At 38.3% G+C, this 18,184-nt stretch overlaps 2 protein-coding genes and 1 long non-coding RNA gene across 3 annotated transcripts; all 3 read left to right on the top strand.

The window, feature by feature from the left end:
• Positions 1-9: 9 nt before the first annotated feature.
• On the top strand, positions 10-1,130 carry LOC126747747 (mediator of RNA polymerase II transcription subunit 27). Its single transcript, XM_050456548.1, has 2 exons — positions 10-695; positions 815-1,130. The coding sequence occupies exons 1-2, from the start codon at positions 104-106 to the stop codon at positions 1,108-1,110; spliced, it is 888 nt and encodes a 295-aa protein (XP_050312505.1). The 5' UTR covers positions 10-103; the 3' UTR covers positions 1,111-1,130.
• Positions 1,131-3,040: 1,910 nt separating this feature from the next.
• On the top strand, positions 3,041-17,235 carry LOC126747210 (LON peptidase N-terminal domain and RING finger protein 1-like). Its single transcript, XM_050455719.1, has 9 exons — positions 3,041-3,381; positions 5,238-5,582; positions 13,221-13,333; positions 13,387-13,549; positions 13,607-13,721; positions 13,781-13,955; positions 16,348-16,614; positions 16,683-16,946; positions 17,008-17,235. The coding sequence occupies exons 2-9, from the start codon at positions 5,240-5,242 to the stop codon at positions 17,161-17,163; spliced, it is 1,596 nt and encodes a 531-aa protein (XP_050311676.1). The 5' UTR covers positions 3,041-3,381; positions 5,238-5,239; the 3' UTR covers positions 17,164-17,235.
• On the top strand, positions 8,578-10,036 carry LOC126747213 (uncharacterized). Its single transcript, XR_007664122.1, has 2 exons — positions 8,578-9,675; positions 9,728-10,036. It is a non-coding gene; the product is annotated as an uncharacterized LOC126747213 (long non-coding RNA).
• Positions 17,236-18,184: the final 949 nt, after the last annotated feature.

Raw genomic sequence — 18,184 nt, 5'->3', positions numbered from 1 at the left:
GTTTGACAGTGATAAGTAAACAAAAACAATAACAAACGCCTTTGAGGTTAAAGACATTTCACCTAAAAAAATCGATTAATTCAGCCCCTTTTCACCGAGAAACATGGAGCGCGACATCGAGGGCCTAAATTCAGCCCTGGTTTCTGTTAAAATCCTACGTTCGAACGTCCGTAGGGTGTTTGAATCGGTGAGTAACGGCCTGAGGGCAGACCATGGCGAGGAGGGCAAAGAAAACAAATACATTCTGGAGCTCCAAGAGTTACTCACCATAGTGAACAACAATTTGAGGGACGTGGAGAACTCGGTGGGCAACCTCACTCCGCCCCCCAGCGCCTTTAACTTGGGCAACACCACTTACTTGAGCCAAGAGACCACACAGGAAAGACAGCAGCTCTATGGGCAACTGGTCAACAGCTACAAGTGGACCGATAAAATCAGGGAATACAGTGCTCTGGCAGGGAATATCTTGGCAGCAAACTCTTTTAATAAGACTTATAAGACCCTGAGCACCACGAAAAGGCGAAAGACCCAGACCAGCAATCATAATGTTGCCCCCGAGGTCATTGAGAACCTTATTACCAGCATTGGGAGGCTGTTTAATGATGTCAGCATCACTGCCAATAGGCCTTTTGTGCATAACCCTATGATTCAAGTGTCTTTGGGCAGGGTTCTGAAGGCAGTGATCGCTTTTAAAGGTAATTTGATATTTAGTTGGCGAGCAAGCATGTTTTAACAAGTAATATGAGAATATTCTTTTAATATATGCGTTACTGGGATGTTCCTGGGAGTTGATTCTTAGATGCTTTCCTTTCAGGTTTAATGATCGAGTATGTGGTGGTGAAAAACCTGTCGGAAAACAACGATTTGTGGTCCGAATCGCGTTACAAAGTTTTCCGGAAAGTGACGGAAAATTGCCACGCCGCCATGTGCCATTTTCACTCACCAATGATGCCAGAGTTGGCGGTGAGGTCATTTATGCACTGGTTTCATAGCTACATTACTTTATTTAGTGCCCCATGTAAGAGGTGCCTTAAGCACCTAAATTGCAATTTACCCCCCACTTGGAGGGACTTGAGATCTTTGGAGCCCTACCATGAGGAATGTAAATAAATTAAAAGTTTTTTTTTGTATGAATTATTATTATTGCCCATTTTATTTGTTGAGCAAGTCTTGGTAACTTCGCCATTTGAATTTACAAGATCAAGGGGGAAAAGAGGGGTTTGTCACCCACGCAACGTGCATAAATAAGCAAACGAATCCAATTATAAAATTAGCTAACGAACGAACCGAAAAAAAATAAAAAACCTCTTCGTCGCCATCAGCGTAACGTTACGTAACTCCCCTGTTCTCTGTCCTTTATTATTTCCATTCGAAAATAGAATTAAGAACACAACTGGGGTATAGATTTCGTCGGTTCGGCCGTGAACTATAAAACGGCCTCGTTACGTAACGGCAGAACGTTACGACAAAAGCTGTTCCGTGCATTTGTTTCGCAGAAGTTATAGTTACCCAAGAGCCGAGAGCTTTTTTTTGGCTTCCCATGACTAAGAACGATTCCCTAATCGGGTTAATTTAGGTAATTGAGGGGTGCCGAAGACAAAAGCGCGCACCATCTTCGCCACATATTCTCGACGTAAGACCTTGATAGAACGTTCACCATTTCGTCACAAAAGATCCGCGACTCCTTCATATTATTATACCCGAAAGCCCAACCTAATGTCGCCATATACCACGACCAAATTCAAACCAGTTGTTAAGTAATAAGCCCCATTGTTTTGCCTATTCTAATTACCAGATTGGCGATTTATAGTGTGGGTTTCGGTTTTAAAATTTATGTATTTTGCACTCCTGTCCTCTCTGTTGGAGTAACAGAGTACAGGTGAACCCTCTCTTTGTTCTTCCTCTTCACCTTCTCCCAATGTTGGGATTCCCCGGGAGAAGGTTAGGGAAGGGAGAGGAGGCCTACCTGTCCAGGTCAGTTGGCAAATCTTAGAGTCCTTGGACATCGCAGATTTTACTCCGGGTTGTCTTAGGTCCCTAAGGTCTGCCCTGTCCAGGATTACTTCGCAGAATTGGCCATAGCATCGGTTGGTACGACCTTACCACAAAAAATTAAATCACTGGCCTGATGAGACCCAGAAGGTCAAAACTAAATTAGAGATATATATTTGAGGTGTTGAAGACCCCTGTATAAAGGACAGATGCCTTGGATATTATTTTTTGGTTCAGTTGCCAGTTCTTGGTTTTATTTAGTACTCAAGGTCCTTTCCAAGGTTCACAGATACTAAAAGGAGAACTGAAGACATGACAAGAGACGGCCTTGAAATAGACGAAGAGATAATGAATCTTGATGACAAGTACAAGACGATGATATGCCAGACATGGAAACTGTATATGAAGATGACGCTGATGGTGGGGTTGATAGGGAATATTGTAAAGAAAATTGAGTTGGAAGTTTGAGAAGGTTAGATCAGGTGTTCCTGGAAGTAATTTTCAAATATTTTCGAGAATTTTGAAACTGAACTTCTGCCTTCAGTGTAGACTTCCTCCCACTAGAAATTTCCATACAGAGAACTTCACTTCTATAGACTCCCTTTCTAGGTTCTGGGAGGCCACTCAGTGAAGCTCTTTGCCTACTGGAAATAGAACTGCATTTCTTCTGTAGACGTGCTATAGCAGAATGATTAAATTTAGTATAATAATAGTAAAACTATTAACTGGCGACTAAGACAGAAGTAACAACCAAGTCCTTAATTGCTATTCTATCTTAGTTTCGACCTTCTGGGTCTCATCAGGCCAGTGCTTTTAAGTTCGTCACCATGACCGCTATACGAAATAATGTTGCCACGTCAGCACACTCCCGAATCGCTTCAACGGCAGAGCGAGAACAGGATGGAAAACTAGCGGTAAAAGTGAACAGACAAGGATAGAACTTGACCGGCCCGATCGTCAAGAGGATGATTTTTCCCCGTTGAGCACCTGGACTATAATCAGGGGACTTTTTATCGAATTGCGCGTTTTTCCGCGGCACCGTGGCCGCAGTCGTCGTTCGTTCGTTCGTATAAGCGAGTAAGAGAGAAAGACGGCGGAGACGACGCGCGAACGTCGCGACGTCTCTTTATACATGTGCTCCGTAAAACCGCGTGACGTAACACTCAGTTTACATAACAATATTGTAAATATACGTGGATGCTATAGTTACACTCGTTATTGTACCGCGGGTCAGTCGAGGTCTTAAAGTGTTATCGTGAAAATCGAGGAAAATCCCGAGTTTTCTTTACTTGACGGGATCTTTTTGTTTTTATAAATTGGTGCAGGTGATAGATCTGGCAAATTTGGATTACGTTCCCGTTGGATCGCTTTGGATTCGAACTGAGGAGGGTAAGTTATATAAGTTTAAATGTTGGCGCCCAACGGTGTGGGTGTTATATAAGTACGAGTGGTTACAACTCGGGCCCACAACGGGGAGGAAATAAAATTAATAATTTTATTTTAAAGGGGCGTTATGTAAGAAAATGCGTTTGAAAATCACACGATTTTTTAGCTTTTTTGACAATAAATTCATATTTTTTTTAACTGAAACTAAAACTAGTTTTTACATGTGCTGGATCTAACTTAGATCAAGGATTTTGGCGCCTATGAATCTGACCACGCACAAAAGTAACTAAAGAATTAGTTCTAAAATTCTAACACTAAACAAAATAAATATACAGCAAGTCAATTTAGGTAAAAAATATGTGACAATTCAAAAATCAAGTGTGAGCTCCAGAAAAAGAGAGAAGAACGTGGTTCTAATGATTCCATCATATACTCCATTCTTTTTTACTCTCTTGCTAGAAAGGAAGAACGTACTATATAAGCTAGAGAAAACTAGTACATTTAGGGCGATTCCCATATTAATTAAGGCATCTTTAGTACAAATAGCTTTACGTACGTAACATAATTACATATATTAAAAGAAAATCTTGTGCATCTGCTACGTTGTTACACGGTCGGCTGCCCAACGTTACGTAATGTGCCCCAACTGGTCTAATTGTTACTTATGTATACTTATCTCCCGGCTAATTATTATTCAGTTATTTACCGAGTTATGTGGGAAGTATGTACAAACAGAGTAGGAAGGGGTGTTCATTTTTAAAAATCAAAAAATTCACTTGTGGTAAAAATTTTGTAAAATAAATATCAACAGTAAAAAATTCTTGAAAATATCAAAACATAAAAATTGCATCAAAAATCAAAGTTTTTAAGGGCAAAGAAATGAGTCCAGAATAATTTAAAGCAGAAAAAAAATAATTTACTGAAAATCGATTTTTGGTCGAAATTTTGTCAAGGGTTTACCCCTGTAAAAACGTTCCAAAAATTGATTTTAATTTTTTTATGGAAAAACTATTAATTTTTTAGAAAAATGTTTCAAATAATAGTTATGAGCCCCAATGAGCAGAATCGTATGCAGAATATTTCACACCTCTATATATAACCGTTTTCTGGAAAATCGAGAAAAAGCGATTTTCACATTTTACCAATTTTATGGAAATCTATGGGAAAAACGAAGGTTATTATTTCTGTATTAATTTCTATGGACTAGGGTCCAGAGAAATGCTAAATAACTATTTTGCCTTAAATTGAATATTAAAGATGTTATTAAGGACTTTTTTAAAATCAGCCCATTTTGTGCCAAAAAGTTTCGAAAATTTAAAAGTTTTTTGAAAATTAAAAAAAAAATTACCACGTCGTAAAAAATTAAAATAACAATAAAAAACTCTAACAACATTTTTCTTTCAAAGAAAGAGCGACGTCACAAAAAAATTGTGACGTTGTGGGTCTTAATAAATGTTACCCTCGACAAAACAATTCAGTCCTTTCGCTTTCTAGAAAATCGAGAACAACTGATATAATTATTTTCTAAATCACAATTTCCAATCACGATTTTCTTCGAAAATACATAAGAGACTTTATCTATTTCGTACGTACCTCGTGAAGTAACCGAACTCATTACGTAACTCGCAGTAGTACTTGATTGCCGCGGTTATTTAACGACGATTATTCAACTCTTGTGACTCGCAATCCGTTTTCAACCTTGAACCAAAAATTCGGCGAAGAACCCTGATACCTCGTCGATGCGAGAAGGTTCCTAGTACATTCCCCAATAGTCTCATATAGGAAGGTTTTAATTCCTTGCACCTCAATAGAGGAATTTACCAGGAACCCACTCTCACCTCGCCCAATTATTCTTGCAGCAATGGACACCAGAAGAAAAATGAAGCAACAACAGCATCAGCACTTCCGTACACACCCGTACAATAAAAAGCCGCAAAAGGTGCGCCAAGTGGTGAAGTCCATCCAGGAGCAGAAGTTGACGCTGTTTTCCTGCACGGAGTGCGGCAACATCTTGTGCCGTCCAGTGACAGTTAAGTGCGGCCACACCTTTTGCACCGGATGTCTGGACCGCATGGAGAAGAAGAAGAAGTGCCAGAAGTGTTTCGAGGACATCGAGCATCAAGACGGGGCGAGGGTGAACGTCCTGGTGCAGACCCTTATAGACAAGTGGAAGGAGAAGAACTGGATCGGGCACAGTGAGAAAGGTAAGACCATCTTCAACATTCAATTAACCCCCAAAGGTCTGAGATTTTAATGCTTCTATTGAATATCTGAAGGTGCGTAGCTTCTGGTCTGTATAGGTTGATTTTTCGTGCGGCATGACAAACAAATTGTTGATTTCTTCCAGGCAGTTGAAGCCACTCCTGGTTTCTCCCAGATTAGTGAAGCCGTTCCTTCCTTAATTCATTCATTCGTTTTTCAGTTCAAAAGGAACAGATTGTTGATTTCTTCCAGGCAATTAAAGCTACTCCTGGTTTCTGGAGTGGCTTCAACTGCTCTCATTTCTTTCGTTTTGAACTGAAAGACCAAAGCAGGAATCAAGGAATGAATTGCTTCTCTAATCTAGGAGAAACCAGGAGTGGCTTCAAGTACTTGGAAGAAATAAAGAATTTATTCCTTCTGCTGCACTGAAAGACGAATGAATGAATCAAGGAAGCAGTGGCTTCGACTGCCTGGCAGAAATCAAAAATTTGTTCGTTCTGAACTCAAAGACAAAAGAATGAATCAAGGAAGCAGTGGCTTCGACTGCCTGGAAGAAACCAGAAGTGGCTTCAAATGCCTGGAAGAAATCAAAAATTTATTCCTTGTGAACTCAAAGACAAATGAATGAATCAAGGAAGCAGTGGCTTCGACTGCCTGGCAGAAATCAAAAATTTGTTCCTTGTGAACTCAAAGACAAATGAATGAATCAAGAAAGCAGTGGCTTCGACTGCCTGGAAGAAACCAGGAGTGGCTTCAAATGCCTGGAAGAAATCAAAAATTTGTTCCTTGTGAACTCAAAGATAAAAGAATGAATTAAGGAAGCAGTGGCTTCAAATGCCTGGAAGAAATCGAGAATTTGTTCCTTCTGAACTGAAAGACAAATAAATGAATCAAGAAAGCAGTGACTTCGACTGCCTGGAAGAAACCAGGAGTGGCTTCAAATGCCTGGAAGAAATCAAAAATTTGTTCCTTGTGAACTCAAAGATAAAAGAATGAATTAAGGAAGCAGTGGCTTCAAATGCCTGGAAGAAATCGAGAATTTGTTCCTTCTGAACTGAAAGACAAATAAATGAATCAAGAAAGCAGTGACTTCGACTGCCTGGAAGAAACCAGGAGTGGCTTCAAATGCCTGGAAGAAATCAAAAATTTGTTCCTTGTGAACTCAAAGATAAAAGAATGAATTAAGGAAGTAGTGGCTTCAAATGCCTGGAAGAAATCGAGAATTTGTTTCTTCTGAACTGAAAGACAAATAAATGAATCAAGAAAGCAGTGACTTCGACTGCCTGGAAGAAACCAGGAGTGGCTTCAAATGCCTGGAAGAAATAAAAAATTTGTTCCTTCTGAACTCAAAGACGAATGAATGAATTAAGGAAGCATTGGCTTCGACTGCCTGGAAGAAACCAGGAGTGGCTTTAAATGCCTGGAAGAAATCAAAAAATTGTTCCTTCTGAACTGAAAGACGAATGAACAAATCAAGGAAGCAGTGGCTTCGATTGCCTGGAAGAAATACACTCAGAGTACCTCATCCTCCCAAAGTCATCTTTGGTCCTTCGATAACCCATAAACAGACGAACGCCATATATATGACCACCCATCAATTACCATGATAGAAACAATGGAACACAATCAAATGACTAACAAGCAAACAGCACGATGTTACGTAAAAGTTCTCTTATAAGCGAATGTGCTAATTTTGTTTATATATTATACCCAAACCGGGTCCGGATAAAATGGTAATTATGTAAGGCAGACGTATAAAAAATGATATACTCCGACAATTATTGCTATTTTATCGAGGTTGTTTGTCGTTTGTTGTTACATAAATGATGATTGTAAATCGTCTGCTTGGTATGCCCTGTATATACTCTTTGACCCTTCTTACTGTATATGTTAAAAAAAAAAAACGATCATATAACAAAACGTTATATATTACATGCCAATCTTTTATTGAATTGTAAAATAAATGAGATTATGATTTACATAATATTTCAACGTTTACGAGCATGTGAATTACGAAGTACGTAACGTTACAAAACCGCATTGTTATACATTTAAGTTTCGTATTGATCATGTTAATGATGTAAGGACTGTTTTTCTTGGTATTTATGGATGTTTTCAAGGGGAAAATCTTGAGCATAGACACATAGAATTGGAATAAAATAAAGGATCAAGATAGCTACAAAAGACCTTAATAAACTCAGTTGTTAAAGTACCTTTTTGTCGTAACTTGAATATTAAAGGCGTTATCGAGGATTTTTCAAAAAATAGCTCATTTTTGTGGATAAAAATTAAAAAAAAAATTTTTTTGAAAAATAAAAAAAAAATTACTGCAAGGTAAAACATAAAAAGAACAACAAAAAATCTCAATAACATTTTTTTCTAAAGCTAATAGTAACGGCGCAAAAAAATGTTGAAACTTTTAATACTCAAAAAACTGCCTCAAAAATCGAAAAAAATTCAAAATATTTTTGAGTTTTGGTCGTTTTCAATAAGTAAAATAAGTTTCAAAAATTTCAATCAAAAAAAAAATTAATTTACTTAAAGCCGATTTTTTCCAAAATTTTGCCAGGGGTACCCCTGTGAAAAAACGCTCAAAATTGAATTAAATTTTTTAATGAACAAACTATTAGTTTTTGAAAAAAATGTTTCGAATAAATATTGTGGGGCTTAATAAGAGGCATAATTTAAAAAATATTTTAAGCTTCTATATGAAACTGTTTTCTGGAAAATCCAGGAAAACCGATTTTAATATTTTTCCAGTTTTCTGGAAATCTATGGGAAAAATTAATGTTTTTATTTTTGAATTGGTTTCTATGTATTAATGCCCAAAAAAACGCTAGAGTACCTTTTTGCCCTAACTTGAATATTAAAGGTGTTATCGAGGATTTTTCAAAAAATATACCATTTTTGTGGCTGAAAATTTCAAAAAAAAATCTTTTTTTCAGAAATCAAAAAAATAATTACTGCAAGATAAAACATTAAAACAGCAACAAAAAACCCTAAATAATTTTTTTTCTTAAACAAATAGTAAAGCAGTAAAAAATTTTTGAAAATATGAAAACTCAAAAAAAAATTTTTTTTGAAAAACTGTTGTTTTTTTGAGGAAAACGTATTCAATAAAAGTTGTCGGCCCTAATAAGCACTATCGTGTAAAAAATAATGCGTTAGCCGTTTTCTGGAAAATCCAGAAAATTTGCCATAGACATCGATTGAGGAAAATCTTCGGTTTTTAATTAGAAAAAATTAAATTCTTTAGATTCTAGCATACCTGGCAGGCATGAAAAATCAGATATAAGTAATGACTCTAAAAGCATGGAAAACTTGGAAAAATAACCCAAAAGCCTGGAAGAAAACGACCAATTACTTATATTGGAAACATGCCTGGAAAAATTACGTCAATTGCATGGAATAAATTGTTTATTAAACGGAAAATGGGTTTTCAGAAGACAAAAAAATGACTCTTAAAGACCTAAATACTTCTTGGTGTTTTCTTGTACAATTTTTAAACTTAAAAAATGTACAAAAATCAACCTGCGCCTCTGTCCACGCACTTTTGTAAATTTTTAAGGCAAATCCACGTACAAAAACCAACCTGTAGGTAACGGTAATACTCCAAGCAGAAATTGTATGTACGTGTTTCTTAGTAACAGTTATATATTACATAAATGCACAAAAGGTTACCCAATCGCCACCACGAAAAAAAAACAGATCCCGTTGTATAATACATAAATTGTTTTTTTTTTTTGCCAGCTATATATAATCCGTTATATTATCTTCAAAGCCATAAATACGACTTGATAGGTGCAACGGTACTTAGCAAGAACAGTTGAAGTAAATGACGGTACTGTTAGGTATTGAGTAATGCAATTAATATACGTCAGAGAAGTATAGAACACACCCTTTAACATGAAAACCGTTGCTTTGCTTCAAATTCACCCCAAATAAACAATCTTTATGGCATTTTACTGCTTTACCTTAAAACCCTCCCTGGCATATAATAAACGTTCAATAAGGGCCGTAAAATCAACCCTTACCATCTCTCAATCCATCATCAGTTCGTTCCAAGTGACCATAGGGTGAATACTAATAATCATGGTAAGAAAAATTAATTTTTTCTTTAAAAAAATCTTCAAAGTGATCTTTTTAGAATTTCAAAAGGCTTTTGATACCGTTCGCGTTGCTCTGCCTAGTCAAAATAGGAATGAGTCAACAACAACGTTTATTCGACAGATTTATGCCAGGGACGCGTTACAATTTTTATCAAATGAATCATAATTTGAACGTGCTGAGATACCGCTTACTGGTGCCGCTCTCGATGATTAGAGGTCCTGACCCTGTCGAGGATAATTTCATTATAAACAACAGATTGACCTCGAGGAATATGGTGAAGAGGGTGTGAGGGAGTGAGGACATTGTACATAAATGTAAATAAAATGTTATAATTATTTAGTGAAAAGTGTGTATTTTTAAGAGGAGGACAGTGGAGGTTCATTTTAAGGTACTTGATTAATAATCAACGTCCACTGCACGGGCCGATCTATTTTTAATATGCGATTTCACCGCATAAATGCTTAATGGCGTCCGTCGGAGAAAGTGTGGCCTTCACATTGAACCCTACTACAGACTGCTTACCTTGACGTGACGATATAAATTTAAATTCGTCGTTCGAAAATAAAATGCAGCGTATTTTTTCTATTTATAATTTTTCCGAGTAATCGACTGACGATTTTTGTTGTTTTTGTTTTTTGGGAAGAGAAAAGTCAAATAATTTGTTTGTCTTTGTGACTTCAAAGAAAGTTTTTCTCTATAGATATCAAGTTTGGTCTAAAGATCTTCAAAGTCCAACTCGTCAAGACCATAAAGTCATCAAAAGCGTCACCCTACGACCCCGATTTCCAGGTTTATAAGCGTTTTACTCAATATTTGTTATTTTTCTCGATTTTCTTGTTTAATTTTTTGTTTGTTTTTTTTTTTGTTAAATTGTCATTGAAAAGTCTGTTAAACTTTTCCAAACTATTAAAGAAATTTTCTTACATCTTCCAGGCAATTGGGGTTAAGTCGGAATTGATAACTGTGAGCCTGAACATACTTTGACGATCGTTATAAAATGATCTTTCTCGTATATGCAGATCTTAACTACGTTAAAAAAATAGAATTTCAAGATGATCCAGGATGTAACCCAAGTGTGACACGAGGTTGAATGCAAAAAAATTGATTTTTTTTCGTCTGTAGAGTCTTAATTACGTCAGAAGAACGCAATTTCAAGATGATCCTGGCCATAATTCAAGTGTGAAATGAGGTAGAATCCAACCATATAGACTTTTGATCCAGTTTTTGGCACCTAAACCCATTGCAGCTCTAATGTTCTTTGACGATCATTATGAAATGATCTATCTCGTCTACGAAGATCTTAATTACGACAGAAAAAGGTAAATTCAAGATGATCCTTAACGTATCTGAAGCCTGAAATGCGGTAGAATCCGAACATATAGACTTTTGACCCTTTTTTTTGACATATCAATCCATTTGAGCTCCAAGGGTCTTTGACGATCGCTATGAAATGATGTTCCTCGTTTGTGGAGATTGTAATTACGTCAGAAAAATGCAATTTTAAGATGATCCTGGACGTAACCCAAGTATGAAATGCGGTAGAATCCGAAAATATGGACTTCTGACCCTTTTATTAACACATCAACCCATATGAGCTCCAAGGGTCTTTGACGATCGCTACGAAATGATGTTCCTCGTTTGTGGAGATCGTAATTACGTCAGAAAAACTCAACTTCACCACGATGCTGGACGTAACCCAGGTGTGAAACGCGGTAGAATTCGAAAATATGGACTTCCGACCCACTTTTTGACACATGAACTTGTCTGAGCTCCAAGATTCTTTGACGATCACTAGTAAATGCTCTTTGTCGTCTGTGAAGATCATAATTATGTCAGAAAAATACGATTTTAAGATGATCCGTGACGTAACCCAAGTGTGAAATGCGGTAGAAACCGAAAATATGGAGTTCTGACCCTTTTTTTTAACACATCAACCCATTTGAACTCCAAGGGTCTTTGACGATCGCTATGAAATGATGTTCCTCGTTTGTGGAGATCGTAATTACGTCAGAAAAACTCAATTTCACCACGATGCTGGACGTAACCCAAGTGTGAAATCCGGTAGAATCTGAAAATATGGACTTCTGACCCACTTTTTGACACATTAACCTGTCTGAGCTCCAAGATTCTTTGACGATCACTAGTAAATGCTCTTTCTCGTCTGTGAAGATCATAATTATGTCAGAAAAATACTATTTCAAGATGATCCATGACGTAACCCAAGTGTGAAATGCGGTAGAATCCAAAAATATGGACCTCTAATCCACTTTTTACACATCAATTTGTCTGAGCTTTAAGGGTCTTTAACGATCGCTACGAAATGATGTTCTTCGTTTGTGGAGATCGTAATTACGTCAGGAAAACTCATTTTTACCACGATATGGACTTCCGACCCACTTTTTGACACATGAACTTGTCTGAGCTCCAAGATTCTTTGACGATCACTAGTAAATGCTCTTTTTCGTCTGTGAAGATCATAATTATGTCAGAAAAATACGATTTTAAGATGATCTGTGACGTAACCCAAGTGTGAAATGCGGTAGAAACCGAAAATATGGAGTTCTGACCCTTTTTTTGACACATCAACCCATTTGAGCTCCAAGGGTCTTTGACGATCGCTATGAAATGATGTTCCTCGTTTGTGGATATCGTAATTACGTCAGAAAAACTCAATTTTACCACGATGCTGGACGTAACCCAGGTGTGAAATGAGGTAGAATCCAAAAATATGGACTTCTGACCCACTTTTTGACACATGAACTTGTCTGAGCTCCGAGATTCTTCGACGATCACTAGTAAATTCTCTTTTTCGTCTGTGAAGATCATAATTATGTCAGAAAAATACGATTTTAAGATGATCCGTGACGTAACCCAAGTGTGAAATGCGGTAGAAACCGAAAATATGGAGTTCTGACCCTTTTTTTTAACACATCAATCCATCTGAGTTTCAAGGGTCTTTGACGATCGCTATGAAATGATGTTCCTCGTTTGTGCAGATCGTAATTACCTCATAAAAATGCAATTTCAAGATGATCCTGGACGTAACCCAAGTGTGAAATGCAATAGAATCCGAAAATATGGACTTCTGACCCTTTTTTTGACACATCAAACCATCTGAGCTCCAAGGGTCTTTGACGATCGTTATGAAATTATCTCTTACGTCTACGGAGATCATTATTACGTCGAAAGAACACAATTTCGAGATAATCCATACGTAACCATAGTATGAAATTCCGGATATATGGACCACATTCCTGACAATTAACGCCCTAAATTGACGATTTTCCGTAGAATATTCCCGAGCGGAATTGAAAAAAAAAACGATTACGTAAAATAGAGTAAATTGTATTAAATAATAGCGGGCCGGCGATTATTATGAAAAATTACATATAAATCGGTGTGCCTACTTTCAAATGAGTCCTTGTGCTCGTTTCGCAACATTATAAGGTTCTCTCGCCTGGTTTATTCGTGCTTTTTATTGGCTGCAGCAGCGCGCGATATAAAATTGATTCGCAATTAAACAATTTCAGATATACCGGCCCTAATTCTCCAGCTGTATCCCAGGTACACCTTAAGATCGGGATACGCCGGCCTGGAATGTTCCATAAACACGTCGGCGGTCCAGAAAAGATCAAAGATCCAGGTATAATAGTGAAACTAAAAACGTTTCCAGGGCAATAAAATGTTTTATTACAGAGGACGGAAATAAACTTTCCGAGGAAACAGATGTACGAGAGGATACAGCATCGCAAAAAAACCACGAGAAACCTGGAAAAATACGCGAAAAGAAACCAAAAAGAGGGCGTGACGTTCGAGAAAATGCTGGACAGGATGCTGGCCAACTTGGAGAGCACCGTGGGTAAGTACCGGTACTACAAACGCCCCCGTTCTCGATGTATACGCCAGTAAATTCCAGAAAAAGCTTTAAGAGAGTCCTGGAACACCATCACCATCGAGGACCTGGAATGTCTGTTGTGCCGCAGGTGTCTTTTCGACCCGGTGACCACCCCTTGCGGACACACCTTTTGCAGGTAGTGATAGAGAAACACGTGAAATTAAATCAAATATATTTAAAAATTATTCGTTCCAGGGACTGTCTCACGAGGGTCTTGGACCATAGACTGACGTGCCCCCTGTGCGTCTCCCCTTTATCTGTAGGGGATTATTTTAGGGGCACCACCAGGATACTGGACCAGGCCGTTAAGTTGTTATTTCCCGGAGAAAGTGTTTGTCACATGTACAGTTTTAATGGGAAGACTGTTGACGTAAGTTTGAGTTTGAAGCAGGATATTTTGAAAAGTATTCCAGGTGTTTAAAAGGAGTTTTTGTAATAAGAAGGGGTCTTTGTTTACGAATGTTTTCGTATAAGAATATTCTTTATTGGTCAAAGACTTGCTGAGTAATGGTCAGTTTTGATCATAGGTCCTATTGGGGGATACTTTTGGGTGCCACACGAGAAGCGCTTGAGATATCTTCATAATTCTTTCAAGAGATTGGAAAGGGATTTCTAAGAATGAATTTGATGGATAAATTATGTTTCTAGCTCAAATATTCACGGAGCTATAGCCGATTAGGCAGAGTCAAGTTCAAAGGCAATTCTTCGGGCAATAAGGATATTTTGAAAACTATTCCAGGCACTCCTGTAGGACTTTGACATACAGTCAGACCGTTCCTTCATAAACTTTTTCATATACAATCGCTCCTTGTCCAGAACTTTATGAGTTAAAGTCAGTTTTATGAATATATTTCAAAAATTAAACTTTGAAATATATTCATATGGAGAAACTTTTGGGTGGCACTTGAAAACTGTTTGAGGTATTCTGGTAGTTCTTGCAGAGGCGGGTTAAGGGATTCTCACTGACTAGTTTGACGCATAAATGGTGTTGGTAGCTTAAATATTGACTGAGTTACAGTCTATTTGGCCGAGCCAAGTTTATTGGCAATTTTTTTTAACCAATATTCAGCTTCTAATCAGGATATTTTGAAAACTATTCCAGGCACTCCTGTGGGACTTTGACACAAAGTTAGACTGTTCCTTCATAAACGTTTTCATATACAAACGCTTTCTATAGCTTAAAAACTTTTTAAGTCAGAGTTAGTTTAGTGAGCCAAGGTCCACGACTAGCCAAAAGCATAAAAACGAAACTTTGAAAGATATGCATATGGAGAAACTTTTGGGTGCCACTCGAAAACTGTTTGAGGTATTCTGGTATTTCTTACAGAGGCGGGTAAAGGGATTCTCACTGATCAATTTGAGACATAAATGGTCTTGGTAGCTCAAATATTCACCGAGTTACAGTCCATTTGGCTAAGCTAAGTTTATTGGCAATTTTTTTAACCAATAGTCAACTTCTAACCAGGATATTTTGAAGACTATTCTAGGCACTCCTATGCAACTTTGACACAAACTTAGATTGTTCCTTCATAAACGTTTTCATATACAAACGCTTTCTGTAGCTCAAAAACTTTCTTAGTTAGAGTTAGTTTTGTGAGCTAAGGTCCACGACTAGCCAAAAGCATAAAAGCGAAACTTTGAAAGATATGCATATGGAGAAACTTTTGGGTGCCACTCAAAAACTGTTCGAGATATTCTGGTATTTTTTGCAAAGGTGGGTAAAGAGATTCTCACTGATCAATTTGAGACATAAATGGTCTTTGTAGCTCAAAGATTCACTGAGTTACAGTCCATTTGGCTGAGCCAAGTTTATTGACAAATTTTTTAACCAATAGTCAACTTCTAACCAGGATATTTTGAAGAGTATTCTAGGCACTCCTATGCAACTTTGACACAAAGTTAGACTGTTCCTTCATAAACGTTTTCATATATAAACGCTTTTTGTAGCTCAAAAACTTTCTAAGTTAGAGTCAGTTTTATGAGCAAAGGTCCACGACCAGCCAAAAGTATAAGAACGAAACTTTGAAAGAGATGCATATGGAGAAACTTTTGGGTGCCACTTGAAAATTGTTTGAGGTATTCTGGTATCTTTTGCAGAGCCGTTTAAAACGATTCTCACTGATCAATTTGAAGCATAAATGGTGTTTGTAGCTGAAATATTCACTAAGTTACAGTCCATTTGGCTGAGCCAAGTTTATTGACAATTTAACTTCTAACCAGGATAGTTTGAAGACTATTCTAGGCACTCCTATGCAACTTTGACACAAATTTAGACTGTTCCTTCATAAACGTTTTTGTATACAAACGCTTCCTGTAGCTTAAAAACTTTCTGAGTTAGAGTCAGTTTTATGATCCAAGGTTTACGACCAGTCAATTTTATAAGAACGAAACTTTGAAAGATATGCATTTGGAGACACTTTTGGGTGCCACTTGATAACTGTTTGAGATATTCTGATAATTTTTGCAGTGGCGGGTAAAGAGATTCTTATTGATCAATTTGAGGCATAAATTGTCTTCCTAGCTTAAATATTCACTTAGCTACAGTCCATTTGTATCCACCAACTTTGGTGTCAATTCTTTCTGCAAACACTCAACTTCTAACCAGGTTATTTTGAAAACTATTCCAGGCATTCCTATGGGACTTTGACACAAAGTTAGGCTGTTCTTTCATAAACGTTTCCACAGACAAACCCTCCCCGGACCTCAAAAACTTCCCGAGTTACGCTCCAAAAACCGAACCGACCTCTTCTCTCTTCCCCCAGGTGCCGGTGTTCGTCTGCACCAACGCGTTCCCGGGCGTGGCCTGCCACCTCTACGTCTACGAACCCCGGTACCGTCTGCTGATCCGTAGATGCCTGCAGACCTCCGATAAAACCTTCGCCATGGCCAGCCTGGACCACTGTACCGGCAAATTCATGCCCTACGGTACCATTTTGGAGGTGAGGGACGCTGTGACCCTCGAGGACGGACGCATCATCTTGTCCGCCCAAGGAATACGTCGCTTCAAAGTGCTCAGCAGGAGCGAAAAGGTTGATTTTTGAGTTTCCCGGCGCGTTCGCCCCTTTATTATTTATCTATCGAATTTCCGTTATTCCAGGACGGTTACGATACGGCTGTGATAGAACACATCCGGGACGTGACGCCCTCCGTGGATAGTGTGAACAATTTAGTTTCGTTGCACACGCGTGTGTACAACAGGGCGGCCAAGTGGATCCGATTGTTGTCCAGATCCGCCCTTTCCGAGGTGGAGCGGTTAATCGGGAAAATGCCCACGGTGGAGAAGGACTGGATCAATTTGCCGGACGGACCGTCCTGGACCTGGTGGTTGATACCGATTTTACCGCTCAGTTCGCAGCTACAGGTAAGATCTGCCCGAGGGTGTTTGCAGCATTTTAACTTAAGGTTTATTGGGTTGCCTCCAGGTGGGTTTCCTGAGGAGTGCCACCCTGGAAAAGCGACTCCGGGCCATCGACAAGATGCTGGAGCACATGAAGGTCCGCATGAAGGCGGTGTCCAAGGAGGACGACTCGGTGTCCTACTCGCACCAGAGTGAGAGGGTCGAGTTTTGCGGCGATTAGGCTTCGGCCGTCAACGTTTATGTTTTTTTTTATATTTTTTTAAAGTGTCTTTAATTTATTTTTCTAATCGTACGCCGATAAGTTGTTTGCTGTTTTATTTTTGCCCCCTTTGTTTCCCGACCGGGACAATTCGAAGAGTATTACAGGCATTCCTGTGGGAGCTTCACCTGAAGCTAGAGGGTTTCATGATGAATATTTTCGTGTATGAACGGCTTTTGTGTCTCAAGAACTTTTTGAGTTACAAGCAGTTTTGTGAGCCATAGTTCAGGATCCAGTCTGAGACACTTTTGGTTCAGCTTCGACCTTGGGTCATAAAACTGACTGTAACTCAGAAAATTCTTGAGCTACAGGAAGCGTTTGTATATGAAAATATTTAGGAAGAGACTGTCTAACTTTGGGTCAAAGTCCCATAGGAGTGCCTGGAATATTTTTGGAAATATCCTGGTTAGAAGTTGAATAATGGTAAACAGAATTGCCAATAAACTTGTCTCAGCAAAATGGAATGTAGCTCAGTGAATATTAGAGCTAAAAAAACAATTTATGCCTCAAATTGATCAGTAAGGATCCCTTTACTCGCCACTGCAAGAATTACCAGAATATCTCAAACAGTTTTCGAGTGGCACCCAAAAGTTTCTCCATATGGAAATATTTCGAAGTTTCCAAGTTATACTTTTGCCTGGTCGTGGACCTTGGCTCACAAAACTGACTCTAACTCAGAAAGTTCTGGAGCTACAAGAAGCGTTTGTATATGAAAACGTGTGTGTCAAAGTCCCACAGGAGTGCCTGGAATAATTTTTAAAATATCCCGACCAGAAGTTGACTTGAAAAACCAAATGGCCAATAAACTTGGCTCAGCTAAATGGACTATAGCATAATGAATATTTGGGCCAGAAAGACAATTAATGCCTTAAATAGATCAGTAAGGATCCCTTTATACACCTCTGCGAGAGTTACCAGAATATCTCAAACAGTTTTCGAGTGGCACCCAAAATTGGCTGGTCGTGGACCTTGGAGCATAAAA

This window comes from Anthonomus grandis, chromosome 19, assembly GCF_022605725.1.
Source record: "Anthonomus grandis grandis chromosome 19, icAntGran1.3, whole genome shotgun sequence".
Classification (NCBI taxonomy): Eukaryota; Metazoa; Arthropoda; class Insecta; order Coleoptera; family Curculionidae; genus Anthonomus; species Anthonomus grandis.
This window is presented reverse-complemented; position numbering and strand designations above follow the sequence as displayed.